The following is a 24,337-nucleotide window of genomic DNA, read 5'->3' as shown; positions in this document are numbered from 1 at the left end:
TCAGGTATTCTCACTTGATGAAGCAATACCTAACTGGATTAAGAGGCTGGGAGTTGGTCTCAGATGAGGTCAGGTATGTGGTGATTAACCCAAGCCTATCCATTAACCTGTCCTGTTTTTAACATGACTTGAGGCTGTCTGCTGGATGCAGACACATAACACACAGAACAGACAAGCAGCAGGAAGTTGCACTACAAAACATCTCTCTAGAGTCACATGACTTGCATTTGGTTGGCATTTCATTACTCTTAACTGAATAGCTTCTGGGCTCTAGAATGGAGGGGCAGTGCAGTACATATTATTAATGGGAGAGTCCCACCCTTTTGTACCAAAACAACTGTAATTAAAGAGCAGTGTGACAAAACAAAACCTGAGCCAATACAATACAGTGTACAGCAGTCTCAATGGTAGCACTGAACTTTTATGCCTGATCTTGATCTGATGCCTGCAAAGATTTGCCTTTTCTTTATTTTTTTTAACTAACATAACCAATAACAGGTTATGAATGAGCAGAACAGCAGACACAATACAAATGTGTCATAACATCAACATTGTTTTAATGACAATCTGTTGAACACATAATATTAAAAAACCATATGCTATATACATACTTTTACTAAATAAAGTAATCCTACCGGTAGTAATTTCATACATCTGTCACTCACTTATCCTGTATGTTCCATGTCCCCACGGCAGGTCCTGGGTCAGTGCTTCGGGCTTCCTGGAAGCAGAGGTTTGCATTAAAATGCTGTCCACCGCAGCACCACTCACATTACTGGGTCTTAAAGCACTGAGGAAAATCTCACAACAACTTAGAAAAGAGTGGAGGTGGTAACCACTCCCAATGGAGGTACTGTAGAAATCCCCTGGGTCCTACACTCCTCTGAATACAGGAGGAGGTACTGCTTAGAATTTATTTCAAAGCATTTCTTTTAATGTGAAGTACAATTACATCACACAAAGCTGATTAAAATCAAGCAAGACTCAAGCAAGGCAATCAACGTCATTCACTGAGGAGGACATCATTCAAATCTCCTTCTAAAAACAAGCAACAGTCTGCTAAAAAAGTAATAAAGTAGATCTATTTCTGTCAGCGTCGGACAAAAAAATAATAAACCTATGTGATTCATTGGCAGGCAGATTTGTGTTTGCTGGGGACTTGGGGAGTGGGGAGGGGAGGTTACAGGCAGGTGATTAGGATAGAAGGCTCATCCAAGTGCAAGACGGCCAGGAGAAGCAGAAGGTGGTCACTCTGAGACGTTTGGCCTATCAGGTAGGTGAGTGCAGGTGAGGGATAAAGTTTGAGTAAGGATTCTGTGTGGTTGGGAGCAACGGGGATGCTTCAGCAAAGAGATTGAGGAGGAGGGGGGCTCAGTACCTCACCCCGGCCTCGACGCTGCTTCTTCTGGGAAAGCTTCCTCTCCAGACCCTGGATCTCCGAGTCCAGCTCAGCCTCAAACCGGCTCAGTTCAGAGACCAGGCTGGCCTGAGCCACAGCAGCGTTGGAGTCGAAAGGGTAAAGTTAAACAACTAATACGTAATTAGATTATTTGGAGCTAACCAGGGCTGCTTTTAAAGTATGTGGACAACACTGCTGCTCACCTCTATCGAGGGGGAACGAGGATTCTCAACTTGTTTTCGGAAGGGCAGATGATCCTAAGGACAAACAAACAAACAAACAGTATTTAGAAGTTGATATTTGAGTAATTTAGTACAAGGAGCTTCTCAAGGAGAGAGTTTTATTTTAATGTTTTAATTAAAACTCTGCTGAGACAATATAAGGCGATTAAGATGCTAGTTGTACAAGGAAAGTATTAGCAAGCCATTGATATAAAGAAACAACTTGACACTACGGGCACTATACTTTATAAACTCAATCTATTACAATTGCATTACTATACCACCTCTATTATGTGTCTCCATTAGGTGTCTATTTGTGTTTTGTATTTACAAATATTGATATAAAACATGCATTAATTTTCTAATACGATGGCATATCAAAAGTAATGACACTTATTTCCCATGCACAAAACAACGAATTTAAGAACTGTGGTGGAGAGATACTAGCCAAATACATTCTGGATCTTTGAGACAGCTTGTCAGGCTGGATTGGAGCTCAGGTTGGCTTGTATAGACATCAGCACAAACAAGGGCTCAGGAAGCGCCCACAAGTATGTTTCTTCAGTCCAAATTATAGTGAACTTGATTTACTTGATTTAGTCTATAAGCACTATGACCGTCTGCCAAAGGCACTAAGAGGGACAGCCAAAAACACAACATCAGCCAGCCAAAATTCCCTTCCTCCCTACTTTACAAAGACTTATGTGGTAATAACCTAGGCTTCCACGTGATTCTATCAAATACTTCTTTAAAAGGTTTGGCTGGACAGGAACCACAGAGTCCCTGCTCTCAAAAGTTTTGTTTTTGCATGTTTCTTGGCTTAAAGTATTTATCTTAAACACCCAAGCCTTTCCCTCAGTCAATAGTCATCTTCACTCTGATCACAACTCATGATGTCATTGTGAAGAGCTGCAGCACCTGATATGGCCTGTGTGCTCATTGGTTTTTATAAAGCCCTGTCCAGTGGGGATGGCAAGAAAGGACGACAACCCCTTTTCTCCTGCCATCTAAAGGAAATTAAATAAGTCTTCATGCTGTGAGCCATTACTCACCACAAGAGGTTAACACCATAATACGGATCACAAGACGCCTCAGCTCCCATGGGGGAGTGGAAACAAAGATTCCTTCTCTTCACACGCACAGACGCTCGGCTCAATTTGCACCAGATCTGGGACATTGTGACAAGAGCCATTCAAAAGCTAAGGCCCAGACAAATACTCTGCTCTCTAAATCACCTGAGGTATTTATACACGGGGGCATGTACACATATCGTACACAAGTAAAGGTGCACACACAATCACTGTACCTCATGCACACCAAAGATGATAAAACATAATCTGTGACACAGCCCCAGCAATGAACAAACATACAGGGTCATAGTGCCACTGTCACCAGGTTGTAAATTACTTATTTATAGTAGCATACCAAAAAGTAACTCATGTCTATGTATATAATTCTATGAGAGAATGGTACAGATCTCCTTCAATAAAAGAAGATACAAGCACACAAGAATAAGGGGCACTGACCACTGAATGACCTCACCTAAGAAGACTGTCAGGATTTCAATTGCACTCAACTGAAACATTCCTGGGGTATTGACACAACTTAATCCATAGCAAAAAGGTGACCATCCTGTTTCACCCCCACAAACTCATGCTGAAGGAAGTATTTATTAAGGCATTTTACCAGGCATTTAAAATCCAACAATCGCCCATTATTAATCTTAGCAGCTTGGAGTATACAGTATATGAATAATATACACACATCTCTAAAGCCAAGCTATTGTACAATGCTAGATTTAATTAAATTCAGATTTTAAATTTATTTACATGCTTTTTCTTTTCCTTTCTTTTTATTTCTTTTTAGGAGACACGAGGAAACCAAGAGTGAACTGTACAAGAAAACATCTTTCAGAAATGACTAGGAAACATAATATGCAGGTCACCACTGGGAAACGAACATCCTGGATTTCTTTACCAATTGGTGTGAAATCATGGCTCTTTGGAATGGCCTCACCTGGCTGTGGTTCTCTGAGGTGGTGTTCTGTCCAGGAGGTGGGTCTGAGGTGGTGTTCTGTCCAGGCTCAAAGTCATATATGCTCTTGGGTTGTCCAGGCTCAAAGGCATATATGCTCTTGGGTTGAGGGTGCTGCTTTCCTGCATCTGACAACTTATCTACATCCTTACTCCTGAAAGACAACTCCCCAACAAGCAAGCGTGCACACACACACACACACACACACACACACACACACACACACACACACACACACACACACACACACACACACACACACACACACACACACACACACACACACACACACACACACACACACACACACACACACACACACACACACACACACACACACACACACACACACACCGTGGACAGCTATTTAACCATCGTTTCATTGTCAGTACCTGTAACAACAAATCCAAACTTGCCACCCCCTATTGCTCACAGGCTGGATTGAAGATGGTATTCACATAAAAGTCAAGGCATTCTCACTTCCTTCCAGACTTTCCCAGGTGGAAGGATCCAAGAACATTTAACACGTAATCCTTGTTTTTTGTTGTTATATCTTCAGGCTCATCAACCCAGCAATATGTAAATGTATTGGCAAAATCTACAGTGTTCATTTCACTTGGTTAGACTAAGGATTTTAGAGTGTACTGACAAAGTTTGACTAAACTCACCAATCAGGGAGCGCTCCATATGGGGTTAATCTAAAGAGATTCTTGTCTGTCTCGTTCCCATCTTCTGAATTGGCAGATGACTGGATCCCTGAAGACCAGAAGAATAACATGCAACAGTTATGGTGAAAATAGATCTATTATCTAGTCAACCAGGACTGTAGATTTATTTAGAATGTGGTAGTGTAAGGGTTTTACTGACGTTCAGACGCCCATCGCTTTGCATCCTCCAGCTCCTCGAGTTCTGGTAGACAGATCGGGCAAGAAGGGTTTAGGTACACTACTACAGAACAATGGATTTAACTTAAGTGCACTAAAAGTCATTCATATGTAACCCTAACCCACCACTATATTTCACTTGCAATTACATAAATTGTCATCCAGTTCAATCAACAAGACAGGGTCCATGCAGTTCTCATGACAGAGTAGACAGGGTCCATGCAGTTCTCATACAGAGTAGATTTGTCATAATCCTACAGCAATAACTCAAAATGATGATGATGATGCTGCTGTATTCAGTGGTTACATTCCAGAGGATTTTTTCTTGATCCAGAACTCAATTATTTATTTATTTCCCTATTGGGTATATACATAACTTCAATAGTGTCGGGTACTGTACACTATACACTACAGTATGAGTTGATGGGTTGGCTCATTTGCGATTACGACCTCAGTTTGCTATTCATGAATACAACACATCAGTGGAATGATAAAACATCCAGCACGATGCACTCAAATCATGGCAGGTCTGCAGTTATATGCCTCACCACACAAATGACAAAGGGCTACGTTTCAATTATGTACGCAGTAACCAGAGATAAATTAATAGCCTGATTTGGGATTTGAGATATGGGAGTGATTATTATAGTTAACGGGTAGCAACGATGTAAGGCTGCAGGGTTCTTCTACTTTCTTCATGCCTTCTCTCAAATTATCTTTTTCCTGCATCAACTCACTTGTATGTGACATTGACGGAGAGGAATTCTCTCTGTGAGATTGAGCGAGTGTGTGAGAGGGGAGGGAGGGAAAGAGGAGGTTTCTTACCCTCAGTCTTCTTGTGGATCTGTCTGAACATGCTCTTGTACCAGTCTCTGGGCTTGTTCACACTCTGGTGAAGGACAGAAGGGGGTTGAGGAAAGCAAACAACTGTGTCGAAAGAGGCTTTAAGAAATAACACAGTACCAACATAGCAGGGAAATGACAGGCTCGCCTCAAAGCGACAGACTGCAATGTTTGTGGATGGTATGTCCGAGAAGAAAACTATACAATGTTGCTGTTATTACTAGTACTATTATTATTATTGTACATGGTATTTTATATGCATCTTACTGATCTTGAGGCGATGGGCATTCCAGTCTCATCCACTGGGCCAATCCCTGAGAATTTGATCAGTCTCTCCTCTCTGTTTGGAGCTGATCTGTGTGGCAAAGTGGTCGAGCCCATGGCCTGGACACCATTGGACAAACCTGGGTTAAAAGCCAAAGAAGTCAATCAATACGTGTTTACTGAATACTGATGATATTTTATGTTGTTCATACTAATACTAGTTACAGTATATGAATAATATACAGTATGAATAATAATAATAATAATGGATTGCATTTTTATAGCGCTTTTAGTCACTCAAAGCGCTTTACAATGGTCCATTCATTCATACATTGGGAAGTATCCTAGTGACTTGTAGTATCTCTAGTAAGCCGGTAAAAAAACCACATTTGAAACAAAACACATCTGTACAGCCAAGCTATTGTACAACGTTACATTTAATTCAATTCAGATTTTATTTAGCATCTTGTTAACAGTGTGACAAAACAACATCAATTTAATCACAGGGGACTGACGTCTCCCCTCACTGCCAGATGTTTTTCTTGTTGATAATCAAATTGTGATTTGATTAGACGGCAAAGTAATCAACTAAATAAACAACTTTACCATGTGTTTGAGATGGGCCATAATATGATCCAAAGCTAGGATTTGTTGGGCCGGTCCCATTTATCTCCAAGACCTGGGGTGGGGCAGAATGCACTTCAGTTCAAATAAAACCAAAACAGATATAAATAGTAAAAAATGTTTTCAGTCCCATTCGACGATGATAAAAAATATATTTCTGAGACCTTTAAATGTGTATAAATATCCATCTGAAAACTATACAATAGTAATAGATAAATAATAAATAGCTAAAAGTAAAGAAACTGTAATAACATATAATCCCATTTCCGCCAGGTATTTTAAATGTTGTTCCATGGCCTTACATTTAAACTGTGATGCTTCACATTTCCACAGGGAGGAGCACTTGTATGCTGAATTCTATGAACATTTAAACTAAGCAGACATAAACACTGTACACAAGAGACAGTGCTACTTGCTTTGTGCTCCCCAGATGGCAGTCTTGCGGAGCGAAAAGGACTCAGGGGAGGAGTTGGAAGCCCAGGGGAAATGACCACCTCTTGGGTCACCTCTGTAGATGTTAGGAGCTGCTGCTGACCCAACGGAGCTCCATCGTCAGAGAAGATGATCCGTGAGCCATTCAGATGGTCCACCATTTCCACCTGTTGCTGAACATAGAGAAGATTCTAAAAAAATGAACAATACATGAACACAGCACTGGCATGCCCTCCTGTTGTCCAAACAAAACGGTCTCAGGGAGGTCATGATAACTTGTTAGAGAAATAGCTTTTCCTCTGAAAAAAAAAAACACCCTGATGAAAGGGGCCCCAAATGTATTTAAAACAGCCAGTGGGTTCCACCCACTTCATCATCTCTCTTGCAGTGGCGTGCAAAAAGGCCTCATTGAAGGTGCAGAACAGGGCTCTGAAACAGGAGAGGCCCATTATGAGCCCATTAACTACCTATTCAGCAGGCCTGCCTATTCTCAGGCCAGGAGGCGGAGCTGGGGCCGAGGGGGTCGGGAAGGGGTCGGCCATGTCAACCTCAAAGTCCTGCAGCATTAAACTCCCCTGCTCCTCTGGTCTCCATGGAGACTGTTCCACCCCTCAACCTTTGTTTGCTGTTGTCTGGTCTACCTCTCTCCTCTCTCCACTGTGGGTATGTCTGGTCTACCTCTCTCCTCTCTCCACTGTGGGTATGTCTGGTCTACTTCTCTCCTTTCTCCACTGTGGGTATCAGTGATGTTATGTGTTGCTCACAAAAAAAAATAGATTTTCAAAAACAAACTAAAAAACAAATGTGACATTTCTTTCACACGAAAATCGGTTACGTTACATACAGTATGACACTGGATTGGTTGAGTTTAGTTTGTCACCTCTGTGTGGATGTTGGAGGTCATGCGACACTCCTGTGGCCTGATGTTAATCACTTGGCGTCCTTATTTTGGGGCATGTGATGTCATATGTTTAACATTTTGACATTTTATCATTATTATTATACTTGTAGTTTGCCTTTTTTCTTCTTTTTTTTATACATTTTGAGAAATAGCTTAATTGTGACCCAAACATGGCCATTTTCAATTAAATTTTATCCTGTTCATAAAATAGAGTTGTCTTTTTAAAGGTATCGTAAGTGATATTTCTTTTTGTACAAATAAGTGTTAAATAGGCGCTATATTCTGATAGTACTCATTGCTATAGACTAGACTAGAGTGTTTGTTGTAATGTAATCCAATAAGGAGAGAAGAAATTGGAAGTGATTAAACAAAGAAATGAGCAGACAAAATTAGAACTGTAACACCAACAAAATGTTAAGCTGATTCACTTTTATGATTCACTTGTCATGTTTGCCTTCAGAAGTTCAGATAAAAGTGTATGTGTCTTACAAAATATATCAGGATGTTTTTAAGAGAACTGATTTAGTTCAAAAGGACAACAAAATAGCTTTACCTGAGACTGCATATCATCTGTTATGATCCTTGTATCAGATATTGTATAAAGTAATCCCACCCAGCTTCAGAGGAATCTGCAAAGAAAAACAAGACATTTACTTTGGAACTATGCCCCTCCTTCATTTTTAAGTGGTGCAACCACTTCATTAAGTGCCTGGGTTTGTCCCTGGCTGGCTGGGTCTGAGCACGAAAATAGCGTATCACTGTTGCGCAGCCTAACTAACACACACCCACACACCCACACACACACACACACACACACACACACACACACACACACACACACAAACTGTATATATGATGATTTCAGGTGTGACAGTACAGTACAGTACAGTACAGTACAGTACAGTACAGTACAGTACAGTACAGTACAGTACAGTACAGTACAGTACAGGGACCCCCACATGCTAACTCTGTCATTTCTCGACCATTTCGGACGCTGGGCGGCTCGTCGGAACCGGGCCGGCACCCTGGGTGCGTTCCTGTGGGTCTGGAAGTTCCGGGGACCCCGGGGATGCCCACAAGGAGTTGCACCACTTACTTCACAATTGCCATTTACATTACAATGATCTAATACAGATAAATCCACTTAGATATTTAAAAACCTATAAATGCAAATGGAGATTGATGTTTGACTCCAGCAACAAATGGGTGCAGGGACTGAGGGAGCTGGGTTTCTTTAGGCCTTCATCCAATTGGAGCTATTTGTAGCTGTAATCCGTTTCATCACACTTGTCTGTCTTTCTTTCAATCATTAGATTATTCTTAATTTGTGCATCACATGACAAGCAGAAATATGGTTATCTGATGAGCTGAAGATGTCAGCCTGAATCATCCATGGTGTCAGTGTCATGAAGCTTGAATTAAGCTTTCAGATACAGTTATAATTTTTGTTTTGTATATACTTGCTGCACTCTTGATATGCTGATGCTGCAACAGGCAGGCCTGAATAGTTTTAATGACTAATACAGCAACCACCGGCGTAGGATCCATTGGGCCACGGGGGCCGTGGCCCAGTCAGTTTAGAGCTGGCCCAGTCTAACTTCGAAGAGAGGGGGTGAAAAATCAAGAAAAACAACAAAAGATAGCCTACTTTGGCATCCCTCGTTCATGCACATTTCTGTTTAGTATAGCAAACCACAGCATGCAAGCCGCCTTTGTTTTAAATGGTCCCCCAAACTGTTCACACTTCAGACCTATCGGCCGGGGATGTTGGTTAATCCATGTGATAATATACCAATAAACATTGGGCCTCACAAATTCCTAAACTGATCTGAGACCATAAATAGTGTCCAGCTAAATGTTTGAGTCTAAGTCATTATTAGTTTGGTAAGCTTCTAAAATGTCCCTTCAAGCATAAATCAAATATTCCTAAACTAAGTTGACATGTGTTCCATTATACAACTATCCAAAGTGGGACATACAGTATATCATCACTGTCCTTTCCTTGTTACCAAGGCAAAAGGCCATCCAAAACAATGGCTGCCTGTGACTCACATCCCTGCCATGCTGTCCAGGAAAGAGTCCAGTACTTGAGTCAAAGTATAGATACTCCTGGTCAAATATTAGTTGTAAAAAGGTGTTCAGAGTTCCTGACACCTCAACTGACCAAACAGGTTATTGAAACTCTAGTCCTCTCACATCTGGACTATTGCTCAATGATCTGGTCAGGAGCAAACAAGGGAGATCTGGGAAAGCTGCAGCGGGTTCAGAACAGAGCAGCTCGACTTGCCCTGAGATGTACAATGAGATGTAATGTTATAAATGCATGTCAAGCTCTCCTGGATGACAGTCCAAGAGAGGCTGACAATATCACTCCTTGTTTTCTTGAGACATATTAATGAAACGAAACATCCTACCTGCTTATACAATCAACTTACACACAGCTCTAAATTACATCAATATGAGACTAGACATGCCACAAGAGGGTGCTATCAAGTCCTTAAAGCCAGAACAGGGTCTATGCAGCACACAGTATACTGTATAGAGCCATGGCTGAGTGGAACAAACTGCCAGCTATAATCACAAAAGAAAAAACTAAATCTAGTTTCAAGAGACAATTGAAGAGGCTCGAACGCGCACGGACATGCATACACGCACGCACGCACGCACACACACACACACACACACACACACACACACACACACACACACACACACACACACACACACACACACACACACACACACACACACACACACACACACACACACACAGCAGTCAAGATCATGATTAGGATAATATTTTCAATTTTATTTTATTTTATTTTATTATATATCCTGGATATGTCCTGTGTATTGTATGTCCTGTAATGTCATTCATGTCGAATGTCATGTTTTTATGTTCTGTGTGGACCCCAGGAAGATTAGCTGCTGCTATGCACCAGCTAGGGGATCCTAATAAAACTCTAAACTCTAAACTCAACTACGGTAGTACAAGTAAAAGTTGTTCTGTCGATTTTGTAGTGCTGAGATAAAATCCCCAATCTAGACTGCAGGCTTCCTAGAAGGTGGTCCAAAGACTACAGCTGAAAGTAAACGTAAGACCTACTAAGATACTTGCAAAGCAAGTACATATTCAGTTGTGTCACACAGATGTGCAGAAGAAGGAGAGCCCTCTGTGTCACAAAAATAATGTGATTATCCGGTTCTAGGCAGCACAGAACCTTTTCTTATTTCCAGCAGCTCTCAGTCTAAGCCAAGGTATATAAAAAATGGTGAAATGGTGAAAATGAGTGGTGCTTCCCTTAAGTATTCCAAAGTAAATGCCTTTAAATACATAATAACAAAGTACGTTTTTAATATCAATGTATTGCAGTAGATATCTTTGAAAAATTCCAAATTATATAAATTTTATATATTCTAAGATACCCCCCCAGATTTACAAGCTTGCATTGCGGCGCACTCCCTCAAGTCATTGCTGATGCACACATCGAGTTTGAAGTCGGTCGGTCCTATAATGTATGCACAAAATGACCATATGGGTATAGCAGTTGGATCTGTTGCTCTGGACAACTGGATCCTCCCTCCCTAGAAATGTACAATATTTGTCTTTGAAATGTAGTAAAGTAAAAGTCCAGTATGTATCCAAAAATATGAATACTCAAGTAAAGTAGATATACTCAAGAGATGTATTTAAGTACAGTACTCAACTTAAGTACATGTTCTTTGTTACTGTCCACCATCGGAAAGAGCTAAGGACCTGAGTGTCTGGACACTCTGGAGAAAGTCAGCCAATGAAAGCTGAGACCAGGACCTAATCAATGGCACCTTGGAAAATCAGATTAAGCCTGCTGTTTCAACATCAAAGGCTTGAAGGATTGAGAGAGAGAGGCCATTTCCGCTCATGTACAAGGCACCTCTAATCTACAGTGGCTCAGACGGCCCATAATAGAGTTGGCATGGAAACCAAATCAAAGACGTGCACAGTCTTCTGCTGCTCATACAGGTACAAAGTATTGATAAGTGCTGCTGAGTGTGTCCATTTGTAGGTCAGCGATCTCCACTCTATGCATTTTGAAGCATTTAAAGTTTGGGCTGTTTTTGCATTGTATGTGATGCCTCTGCCTGGCTGGGCGTTACAATGAGAGTAGCCTCGGAAACCCAGAAGTTTTTATACAATGAGAGGCAACCATATTGGGCCTCTTCCTTCACAAGTCACCAATTATACTAACTAAGGTTCTGTTCCATTCTGGTCAAACAGAGTCAGGTAGATTAATTGGTAAGACTTGTGAAGGAAAGGAAGTAAGGAAGCGGGCGCATACATTGGTCCAACGTACTAACAGTACCACAGGAATTAGTCGACATATGACATGTGTTTCCGGGTTAAAACATACCCATGGCTTTCCTGTGAAGTTAGGGTTAGGTTATGGTTTGAGGTAGGGTGTCAGACTAATGCCTGTCGGACTGTTAGTACGTCGGACCAAACACATACACCCATAAGGAAGAGGTCTGATTTCTTTCCAATATCACTGGTGTGTATAGAGCCGCCTGGGAAGGAGGTGCACTAGCGACTCCTACAGGTTGGTATTTCTATAAGGAATAGCGTGTACCATTTGCATGGGGAGCGGCCTTGACGTCCTAGGATTTAAGGAAGCAAAAGAAAGGATTATAGTTAAAAATAAAAGTTTCCTCTCTTTCAATAAAGCGGCAAAGTCAAAAGTTTGATTATCCATGACAATCAAGGATAGACAATTATGATTAAGTCAGCCATTCACTATTAAGTTGCAGTTAGTTCTCATGTGAAGTGTTAGGGTAACATTATGGTTGTTTTCCTTATGATGAGTTCTGGCCGTTTAGGAGGAAAGTAATGAGTGAACTACTTCTGCAGGCAGAGAGCAGTTCAAGAGCAGTTGGACTGATGAGTTTTCCATGTGGTCTCGGTAACAGTGAGCATTAGTGTCTATAATGACTGTGGTCAAGACCTAGACAGCTATAGGCTCTGTGCCCTTGCATTGCATAGCACAAAGCTCATAAGATGGTAGAATGATAGAATCAGTGTTGCTGGTTCCAGACAAAGATGTCATCATCCCTCCATATCTGAGTCACCATCTCCCAATAGCCCACCTCATACAACAGGGAAAATACGGGAAATGGGGGACTGTGCAATAATACCATCACTGCTCAGACATAAAACAGATGGTATCATCTCTGAACACAATTCCAATCAGGTCATTATCATAACAAGATATATCAAGTTCAATCTCAAACAACTGCCAGAAGTGTACACAGTAAAATTGAATGACATTTCATTGTCTTGAAAGCTTTGAATGTCTGTTTATACAGTTGTATGTGATTAGCAGGACCTTGTAGTCGATCCTGGCTGAAACAGGGAGCCAGTGCAGTCTGAAAAGGTGGGTGTTATGTGGTCATGTTTACGGACTCTCATTAAGACCCTGGCATGTCCTGATGTATTGCAGCTTCTGCATACTTTTGCCAGGAATCCCAATGAAGAGGCGTTAATTAAGCAAAGAGTTTAATCCGTGCTCTCTCTTGTTCTCTCTGGTTCAAGAGTTATAGGCCAAAACATATAGCGCCACCATGAGGCCAATTTCAAAACTTTCAGTGAGTGTACATACAACGTTTTATGCCAATCAGTCCAATGGTGCCGGAAATAAGCAAGGAAATAAAACAGATGGACTGACTGACAGACAGACAGACTCACAGGAGCGAAAACATAATCCCTCACCTTCGGCTGTTCCAACCACCTGGCAGGGATAATAAACAAATGAACTAGGCTACAATAAAATATATATATATATATTTTTTAATCAAATGGCTTCTATACTTATGTCAAGCACTTACGAATATAACTGTATTTAATAGGTTGACATACGGATCCCCCTCCTTGTGGTTCTGTGACCACAAGGAGGGGGATCTGTGCACTCAGCTACCTGTGCACTCGCTGACTATAGAGCCAAACCAACATTGGATCTTGGCATATGTCGGACTCACTTCTCAGTGACTGCATAACTTGATGTGTAATCCATTGGCATGTTCAACATAGTCTTTCCACACAAGCCTAATTAATTCAATATTCCTGAAGGGCAAACAATAGAGCTCCTTTTCCCCCACCCACACAGTGGACCCTGCAGCACCCACTATAGTGCAAGACAGCGGCCCTCTGTTTTGCCAAAGGCATTGCATCTCATCAAGTATGATGCTGCTCGAAAGATATGTCAAAAATCATAGTTAATGAGATACAGAATCCAAAATGCAATAGCCCACTGTAATGCCAGTAGTAGAACAATGGTATTTGACTGTCAAATCAACACATTGCCAATGATACACTGCAGAAACCCAGCATCATGCAGTGACCATGTTAGTTCTGTCTCGAGACACACACATTCACCACATCAGCCCTGGCATTCGGATACACAAGTATATATAATTATAATTTTAGATATAGCAAAAACAGCAACCAATACGAGCTTGTAGATATCTACTATTTGTTGTATGATTAAATGCATGGGGCTTAAAGGACAACTTTTGTTTTTTTAGATTGTTTTTTAGATTAGAGAAAGTAAAAGATGAGTGTTGAAAAAGTGGTTGAAAAAACAAAATAATTGTCCTTTAAAGGTTTCATGACATTTTCATTTATTTTTATGTTTTAGGTTTTATGACCTCAATTACACCCACACAACCTGAACTTTGAACATTAAGTGGATTTTCTGGTGTGGTCTAGGGTTTTCTTTGTGTGTTCTGAAGCCTTTTGAGCTGCAATGAAAACAGGCAAAATCCTTCAACAGTGACCTCTGTCTCTCTGCTGGCAAATTGTTATGTCATATATGGGATTTGTGAACTGTTACATCATAGTCCACTACAGGCAGATCAGAGCACTAGTTTAGGGTGGAAAAAAATCATGGCACTACATCTTAAAAAAAAAACCTTTAAGTTACATGTATATAGTACATAAGAGGTAATTACAATATTCATGTTACAATATTATTTTACACAAATTCTGCATGCATTTTGGCATCCAGATGTGCTACTTCAGTTTTAGAACTGCCAGAAAAATGTACAGGACTATGCAGCTGTAACATACTGACAATGTCGTGAGCCAAAAAATCATTCTTATTTGTGTGCCTGCCTGCATGTTTGGCCTTCACATCCCTCGTTCCTAAGTCTGGGGAGTCCGTTCCAAAAAAGAAATCCACCAGCACTCATGTGCATTCCCCCGCTATGCGTATGCGCACCAAACACAATCATACCTAATAAGGCAAAATCAGGACACTACCAGTAACCCTCACCAAAAATCACTTTCAGAACTCTCCCTGGTTTTGTTTTAATTACTTTTTCCCCCTTATTGCCCTACAACAGTAGCCTACAGTAGTGTACTATATGACACTGTTGTGTAAAAGTTGACAAAATATTAGATCTCAAAATCAAACATTGTGCATCAGTGACAACGCACTGTGAGCTTATAAATCTGCTATTTTCACTATTACTGAAAATGTTTGAAAGAATTTGAACATTTTTGAACATTTTCATCTGTATAGTGATTATGCTCAAAATAGGGACGCCAGGTTGAAAGCTGTTAATTCTGTCTGTGGGTTTTATCAATATTCAACTAATGAAAACTAGACTAAATATTAACTACATTGTATCCATTGGAACACAGTCAGGTACCTACAGTATTTCCATTTCCTGAAAAGTACCTAAGAGTTTCGGACATTCAGTACAAGGTTTCCGCCAGAAAGCGGTGATACATAATCTTAGTGATGTTCAATAACAACACATTCCTAGCCCTTTATAAGTAGAGAAAGCCATAATCATCACTATCTGAAGGGGGTGCGGGTGGGATGGGGGGCAGGGGGGCAAGAGAGACCATAATACCATAAAAGGACTGTGTGATCTCATCTCTCAAGATGATCTCAACTCGACGCCACACTGGGATGTTTCTAGTAACCATAGATGTCTCAGTCTAGACAGAACACCTGCATTCTGCACGTTTCCTGCTTATTGTAGATGATGGAGTGCATGCTGTGGAGTATTTCAGCAATGCCTTCCTTACACAGGGCAAATGGGGACATCGGCAGTGAAAGGATAATTGAGGACATGGGGGAAGTATTGAGGCATCTGCGATTTCTGTATGGAAATCCTTTGAACATCACTGCCCAAAGGGAACATCCTCTAGGCCCCAGAAGAGCTGGACCAGATGTCACACTCTGTAAACTAAGCCAGGAAATGGAAAATAGACACACATTCCTCACCAGCTTCATACTGTTACACCTCAACTGATGATCACCTTGCATTCAAAGAGTATATAAGGATTAGAATTAAAACAATGACATAAGATGTTTTTGTTTTGTTATTTAGTTTCTCCAGGAAGGAGCAAATGAGGAAGCAGGGATTTGTACTGTATGTGTTGAATTAATGAACCAGAACTGAGTTAGTCAGCAACTCGGGGTCAGTGAAGTTCACCCTGACTCAAAGGGAGTATCCCAAGACCCAGAATAGTAATGTGTAGTCATTATTCCATGTCCACCGGTCAAATAACTAAATATTTAGTCAAATGTTCATGTCATGAAAAGGGCGAGACCAATAATCCCCCTTTTCCTTAATCTTATTGCTCAATGGCTGCCGTAGTTACACATAGAGAGCATAAAGTGAACTCGTAGACGTATATATTACATTGTTAGGTTCTTAGCTTACGTATGATTCATGATGACTATTATGTATGTATCGATGTACTGTATGTATTAGCATGTTTTTGTTCTTGTTTACTGAGAATCGCTCTGGATTAAGAGCGTCTGCTAAATGCCTAAATTATAAATTGTAGCGTGCTGTAATTCTTACAGTGTGGCAACAATATCAGCTGGTAAAGAAATGAGTGAACTGTACAGTCACTCTGCACCTGCTATTCCATTGCAGTCCTCCGATCCTCTTCTTCCATAGAAGAAAGGAGCCAGGTTGTTTTTTCCGTGAAGTGAGAGCCTACCCTGTGATGGCCTCTTGTGACCCCATAATATATGGGCCGGGGTCACAACTTAGGTCATATAGCTTCTTGCATTGTTCTCACAGAGAGAGAGTGTCAAGACCACACATAGAGCCCAATGAAGAACTGTCATGATCTTGATGGTGAACCCTGATCACCTTCAGTTAGTTGCTATGTCCAGCAATGCACACACAGTTACTTTAGGTGTCAATCTGCAATAGGGCTTAAAGTATTCATCAAATAATCGACTGGTCGATTCAAAATTGCTATATTGCTCTTTACCAAAATGTAAATGCTTTTCTTTGTTTCATAATGTAAAAAGGAACCCCCCCCCGACTGTTGGGTAAAGATACTAAACCTTCTGTTTGGGTTCAGACAATGTGAATTTTGACCTTCATTGCTTTATTTGACCATCTTTGTATGGTCTAAATTAATCACAGACAAAAATAATGGAAATATAATCAACTGATAAAAGATCAGATTAGATAGCCTTTATCTACCATAAGAATAAGGAACAATATTATGCTTTCCTTCCAGCCGCTGGATTTGAACTGGAGGGAGAGAAAATTAAGATAAACAACAGACATCATCATTGCAGAGGAACTGCATGTGGATCTGGTGGAAAATTAAATAAGAAAATGCCTAAATGGGTATTTGATAGCGTAACCCATTTGAAACCTCATTATATGCCATACAACAACTAATCAAACAGTGACATTTATTATAGTCATTACTAGATGGCCTCCTGCATCTTAGTGGATGTGGAGAACAAAGGGACTAGTTAATCATTCACTCCATAAGGTGGGAACTTTGTTGCTCTCAGACTACATTTTGTCCTAATAGATGAGGAAAAACGGTCCAAAAAACCTGTACAGTATGTTTGCACAAGGTGGACGTTTTGTTTGGTTTAGCACAGTCTGCAGCATAGCTGACCTGAATAACACTTGCATTATTAGTGTATAACCATCCAAATAAATGTAAACACACTGCATGATCTTCTAATGGAATGTTTACTTCCAGGATGTTATCGTGTAACTCAGTGCTTGCTCTGGACGGATCTGCTCTTATCAAACAATCGCATGCAACGTCACTCATGCCTGATAGGTTGCATAAGAGGATCATAAAACCTAAAAGATCCTGCCTAGTCAAGGCTGGGGAAAGTTAATTACACACAGATTTGATGATGTTGGTGTTAACTACTACACATAAGGTGAGTCACCATATTGTTATGTCGAGCTTGTGAGAGGTTCTACAAAGTCGATTACGGACCCAGCACCTTCCCTCCTCTGCTTCCACTCTGCAACTTGGCAGATGTGAACAACACAGCCATAGACCATACAAGGTCCTGCAGCTGCAAGTTTATGATATATAGTTATTGGAGGATACACACATTTATCAAGAGGGAAGTATTCCACCTCCATGTACGGTACTCCTTTACCAGAACTCAACAGGAGGCGGAGGAGTCAGGGCTGGTGTGTGCTACTGTACTTGTCAATGGAGATGCTACGTGCATCAAGCAGAATCAAGCAAGATACAAGATGCAAATAGTTTCTCTGTAAGTGGGGTTGCCAAAGGGTGCCACAGGGATTGTAAAAGAGGGGGAAATGAAGGAAGGGAAATATCCATATCCACGGACGCTGTATTAATGGCACTTGCCCACTGCTCCTAGGATGAGTTAAATTCAGGACACATTTCACATATGTTGCAAATATACTGTGACAAACATTTTATTAGATTATTGTGCCAATTGAACCTGGCATCTCATTATTGTCAAAAAAAGTCTAAAAAAAAGAGTGAAAACAACTGCAAATGTACAAGCCCACACATAGCGTTGCCAGAGACCACAGAGGCTATTTGAGGGTCCTTGGAAGCATGGAAATGTAGTTTGAAAAGCCCATTAAGCTCTCAGAAAGAAAGACAGGTCAGGAAGATTATATAACAAAAGGAGATGATTATGTTTTGAAATTAATTGAGATATTACAACAATCCAATCAATAATATCTCTGAATGTATACTTGTATGCATGCACAACTGTCATTTTGGTAATTCAAACATTTGATATAGGCTTTGGAGAGTGTGGGACTGTGGGGCCAGATGGACCCCCAGTAATATTACAAAGGAAATCACAGCAGGGTGTGGAATTGATCGTGACAGTAAGAGAAGCCTCTAATTGATGGTTGGGTAGACCTGGGCAGCCATCCCATGAGGCACACCGTTTCTGGAGAAGGATGTGAAACTGTCTTGACACAAAACACAGAATTGCACCACTGCCAAAACCTCCAGACCCAACCTAACAACTGTCAGTACACAGGCATGCACAACGGGCACAGCAATAATAAATAACACCGCCAACAGCACCCTCCCTCTGGTCTGGTACTCCTGTGCAGAATGTTACGCTTTGGAACTGCAATCACCGCCCAAAAGCCAAAATTGGATCAACCAACACCCACAGGACTGTCTCAACATCAAAACAACCCATTTCAGATTGCTCAGTGCTTGGCTACGAATGGGATGATTTCTTCAGGTACACTCAAAAGCCTATCTTCAGGTTTGTTTTAAGGCTAGTACAGTATATGACAAGTGCCTGGGAAAGTCTGCAGCAATAATCCTGTGATGCAGCATGTAAGCCCTGAGGAGTCAGGCGAGTTACTCAACCCTTGAACAAAAACAGCCAATCATATGATCATTAAAGTTGCGATGTGATGTCAAGATTATTATCTGGTAAGGTTAGAGAGAAAACGTAATCTGTAACATCCCGCAGTCTCGTGGGAAAGAGGGTACTCACCTAGGACATGAACTCACCACAAAGACTTGTCCGCTCAGTGGTGCATGCAAACATAATATTTCAAAAGGGAGTTCTATGCTGTTAGCGACTCTCTCTCTCTCTCTCTCTCTCTCTTAGAGCTAGCAAGGATGCACGATCTCTCTCTCTTTCTCCCTGTCAGTACATTCTGACTTGCGCTCTCTCTCTCTCTCTCTCTCTCTGTGTATTTCCCCCTCAGTGCGCGCTCCGCCTGTGAAGGACTTCCCGGTTGACAGGCATCGCCATAGCAACCCCTGGACCCTGTTCAAAAGGCAAGCCTCCCCAGCCTGTCAGCGCTGGGCTCCTCCTTCAGTAAGGAGGGCCCATTGTTGTGATGAGGTGATATTTCACAGTGCAGGGTTAACGAAAGGGGAGCGCAAATAGTTAATCAACTCAGCCTCCGAGACATTCCCAAATCACCCCTGTCCTCTCAACTGTCTCACTCTCTCCCTATGCCTTGTATACTGCATTGTGCAATATCGTAACACATCAGAATCAGCGTGCGCACGCGCACGCACACACGCACACACACACACACACACACACACACACACACACACACACACACACACACACACACACACACACACACACACACACACACACACACACACACACACACACACACACACACACACACACACACACACACACACACACACACAATGGGCAAGGTCTGTGGCTAGTTGAAGAGATGCCCACTTGTTCTAAAGTGCTGGTCTTTTACATTACACATTTACACTTTGACACAGTCCACCCTCATGGATTCCACTGACACTTGAGCAACAACCAGTTTGTTCTAACCCTCCCACCATGCACACATGTCAAGTACTGTCTTGGAACCTAACAGACAAGGTTGTGATAATGAGAATGTACTGTATGTTCTCGCAAGCACATTATAAGAGTGGAATAAGTATTTAAAGCAGAAGACAACAGGCTGGGGTGAATGCAGACAATTAGTGGAATGTGTCCGATTGGAAGTCCACACCTATAGGACAGGTTACGGTAATCAAACCACACAACCACCAACAAACAAGCACGTTCTCAAATTCCTCAGCTTCTCTCTCAACCACACTGAACTAATTGGGAACTAGGATTTCCAGTTTGCCCGCAGTCCTTGCCAGTGAAGATAAACAGAGAAAAAAAAAGAAATCCGACGTGCTGACAGGCTTGTTTTGACCTTGTTCTGGTGTCTCTCCAACTTCAGCTACACTGAATCACATGTTGCTGCTAAGCATTCCAGTTGTCCAATCAGGACACTTTGAGATGAACTTTAACATCCTAGAGAGCAATAAAATGATGATCTAGCAAGAGAGCAAGAGATGAGCTAGCAAAAGCTGGCTACGTGTATCTATCTCAAAATGTGTGTGTTTGAGTCTGCATGTGTGTGAGCATGTGTGTGTGTGTGTGTGTCTTGTGTGTCTGTGCTGTGGGTTTACATACTGTATGGGTGAGATGAAGTGAGAAAGAGAGAGATTGAGAAATAGAGCGAAAAAGAGAGACGAGAGGGCGAGAGAGTAAGACACGCACACACACACACTCATGTGCGCACACGCGCACACGCACACGCACACACACACACACACACACACACACACACACACACACACACACACACACACACACACACACACACAGAGTGTATGCCTACAGGACAGCGCCAGGTTGGAATTGAAGGAGTCAGCCCTTTTTTAATAATTGAGCGGTCTGGCTTGTTACAGCGAAACTCAGGCAAACTATCCATATCCATTTACCCAGCATGCACCACTGCTCACATGCTTGTTTTTGCCAAACAGTTGAGCCACTGAACCTGATAGAGGAGGACTGAGAACTGCATGGGGCTTTAACAGGGGCTGTGTGCAGCCCCTGTTTCACTGTGCAGGACTACATAGTGAAACCCAGAGTGTCACTTTAACTTAACAGTGAGATGATTTCACACTCTCGAGGTTAAATGAACAGCCCAGACTTTACCGTGTGCTAGACGCTTGCCCCGCTGTGAACATGTCTGCCTCCCTGTCATATTGCAGCTAAATGACTTAATCACGCAAAGAAGTGATTGAGGCTTGGGCTCAGGCCCCAACACCTTTCTCACAACTGCTCAGCGTTACCCAATTGTTTTTGACCGTATAAGTTATAAACACAAATTCCTCTCCCTTCTTTGCCTCTGTCATTGATTTAATTTGTACAACTTTAAAATAAATAATTTGCAGGAGGTGGAGTTGTAAGTCTGACTCCTCACACCTCTCTGTTCATTGAGAACGATGAATTCCTGCATAGACCTATACCACATTGTGTCCTTGTGGTAAAGGCCAGGCTATTGTCCTCTCACAGCGAGCGGTATGTACCAGCATGTTACTACGGAGCAACCATGCAGCTCATTAAAAGCCAGACAGTCCAAGATTCCAGCAGATGACTAAAACATTACATAATTCTGTTAGATAATCATAAACTACATCACTTGATCACTATAAACCTGTGAACCCCCACACACAACTTCATGCTCTGTAAAATTACATTCATATAGCTTCACTCCAAATATGAAGGCCTCATTTGTCGGTCGTATCTGTGTCATTTGCGTCATCCATATCGCACGACACAGTGAGGTAGCGCTGATGGAATGCCTTTCAGAACAACACAAAAGCACCAGGGTTTATTTCACCAGTAAACAACATTCTCCTGAGCCAGCCCATGCAGCATCCCCAGGTCTCTTGGTCACTCTGCTGTCTGTCTGATGAAAACAAACATTCCTATAGTCATACAGTATATCATCCCGGGACCCACCGCTCCCAGGATGCTGAAAGTTTAAGAAGAGTATTTACTCAGTGCAACATAACAGCACCCTTGAGAGAGAGGTGACAGGGTAAACATGTTCACTGCCATAGCCAAATATAGCATGGTAATGGACCTTATCTCAAAGCCAGTTATGATAACAGCTAGCTGTCACATCACCTATTTACGTGTTTTGGCTTTGGCATTATAAATGGATGATTGAATGAACAAACACGCAAATGCTTTGTAGCAGCCAGTATAGCATGCAGGTATTACATACAGAATAGACCAACACAACAACCACAGCAACGAGAGAAATACGCCTGTTGAAATAATCCCTTTCTTTAAACAGCAATAGACAACTCAACTGTTGTCCAACAACATTGACAAAAGTAATGGTCTGAAGAGAGCACCTACATATCCTTTGGGCTCACAGATTATATTATCAGGAAGTGAGTGCTGGAGGATAACAGAATGATTGGTCTTGTGAAAGATTGGATCAGGTCAAGTCAGCCAATGTCAACGACTTTCAATACTTTTGACGATACAATTCTATATTCCCCAACTGATTCTGACTTGAAGCATTATTAAAGTGAATTGACCTTTAACCCTGGTTCTAGCCTTGGTCACGGTGTGTAAAGTAGCAGTACTTACAGAGCAGTGCAGGCTGAGCAATGAGGGCTCTTCAGTGCAGAGGTACAGAGGAAGAGAATGAGAATGAAGGAGGTGGGAGGGAACCACTGTAGCGCTGCCTCTCTCTCTCTCTCTCTCTCTCTCTCTCTCTCTCTCTCCTTTCTCAGGCCAACAGGGTGTCTTTTATCTTCAGCGAGTGACTCAGCTTGGGTCTGACTGTTTGACTGCCCATGTGTAGGCGTGTATGTGTATGTCGATATGTGTGCATGTGTGTTGTGTTTGTACAGTTTGTGAGTGTGTGTCTGTCTGTTCCTGAATGGACTACGCAAGTCCTGCAACACCCACCACTACTCTGCAGCTCATCAGGGAGAAGGGACTCAGTAATAGTTTCCATCCACAGCTGGAAATAATAGAGATTCCCATGCAGACACAGCTTTGTGGCACCGCCCTTTAACGCTTTATGAGCGGGAAAAGAGGAGGCCATTTCCATAGCCATCTAAATAAATAGACCTATTTGACACACACATCCAATAACAGCACAGACAATTCACTATCTTGGCTCTATGTAAAACAGCAATCATCTGATGCCACACATCCCTATCACATTTAATTTCAGACACTCAGTACAATTGGATCATGGCAATAGTTATGTTCAGATAAAAGTTTGATGGGCTCTGTCACGAGTTCCAACTGATAGTGAACCAGGGGCCACCACCCCGAATCAATACTGGGACCACTGTTAGTGTCGGGTGGGGATATGGGTTACTACTAGGATTTTTACTTCTGTCTAATATTGGCTAGTGGTGGACAAAGATAGACACATTTGCTGTAAAATCTGGGAATTCCACCAGACAACTCATTCAAAACATCAAGGGTCATACAGTACATTATTGTCTTATGACAGTTTGTGGATCTTAATGAGCTCATCCTCTTCTGTAGTATTTTTTTGTAATTGAAGCACAAGCCCCCTCAAATGACCAGTATTTTGTCCTCATGTAAAAAAAAAAATCACACCCGTGTAAAGTGAGTGGTGCAACTCTGTGTGGGGGTCCCTGGAACTTACAGACCCCCAGGAACGCGCCCAGGGGGCCGGGCCGGGCCGGTTCCGGCGAGCCGACCCACGTCCGAAATGGTTGAGAAATGACAGAGTTACCGTGTGGGGGTCCTCGGTGGGTCCTCGGAACATCCAGATCCCCAGGAATGTGTCCAGGGGGTCGGGGCCGGTTCCGGTCAGCCGCCCCGCATCCGAAACGGTTGAGAAATGACAGAGTTACCGTGTGGGGGTCCCCAGGGGTCCCTGTACTGCACTGTACTGTACTGTACTGTACTGTACTGTACTGTACTGTACTGTACTGTACTGTACTGTACTGTCACACCCAAAATCATCATATACAGTTAATATGTGTGTGTGTGTGTGTGTAGTCCAATTATTTGTTCACAAACATTGAGAATGGTCGCACGGGTGACTGTTTCATGTAATCAATTCCTAACAGATCTCCAAACCTGTTGTTTTGTGGAGCGCTGGTTTCAATTCATTC

At 41.9% G+C, this 24,337-nt stretch overlaps 1 protein-coding gene across 9 annotated transcripts in view; it reads right to left on the bottom strand.

Annotated features, from left to right (window-relative positions):
* sorbs3 (sorbin and SH3 domain containing 3) overlaps window positions 1–22,860 on the bottom strand; it is a 33,336-nt gene extending 10,476 nt beyond the window's left edge. For 4 of the 9 annotated variants that reach the window (XM_080766447.1, XM_080766453.1, XM_080766455.1 and 1 more), the window contains exons 1-12: window positions 19,397–19,812; window positions 8,156–8,231; window positions 6,686–6,874; window positions 6,252–6,324; window positions 5,649–5,785; window positions 5,364–5,427; window positions 4,522–4,563; window positions 4,323–4,410; window positions 3,637–3,808; window positions 1,603–1,656; window positions 1,379–1,486; window positions 666–721 (exon numbers count right to left, since the gene is read on the bottom strand). In XM_080766447.1, the coding sequence (XP_080622573.1) occupies window positions 666–721; window positions 1,379–1,486; window positions 1,603–1,656; window positions 3,637–3,808; window positions 4,323–4,410; window positions 4,522–4,563; window positions 5,364–5,427; window positions 5,649–5,785; window positions 6,252–6,324; window positions 6,686–6,874; window positions 8,156–8,167 (995 nt within the window). In that variant the 5' untranslated portion in view covers window positions 8,168–8,231; window positions 19,397–19,812. Of the gene's footprint in view, window positions 1–665; window positions 722–1,378; window positions 1,487–1,602; window positions 1,657–3,636; window positions 3,809–4,322; window positions 4,411–4,521; window positions 4,564–5,363; window positions 5,428–5,648; window positions 5,786–6,251; window positions 6,325–6,685; window positions 6,875–8,155; window positions 8,232–19,379; window positions 19,813–22,820 lie in introns of those variants that run through there. The other 5 variants (XM_080766449.1, XM_080766452.1, XM_080766448.1 and 2 more) reach the window with 5 other exon arrangements.
* Window positions 22,861–24,337: the final 1,477 nt, after the last annotated feature.

This window comes from Protomyctophum bolini (genome assembly GCF_963924005.1).
Source record: "Protomyctophum bolini genome assembly, chromosome: 6".
NCBI classification, from domain to species: Eukaryota; Metazoa; Chordata; class Actinopteri; order Myctophiformes; family Myctophidae; genus Protomyctophum; species Protomyctophum bolini.
Note: the sequence above shows the minus strand (reverse complement) of the source record. Positions and strands in the feature narration are given on the sequence as shown.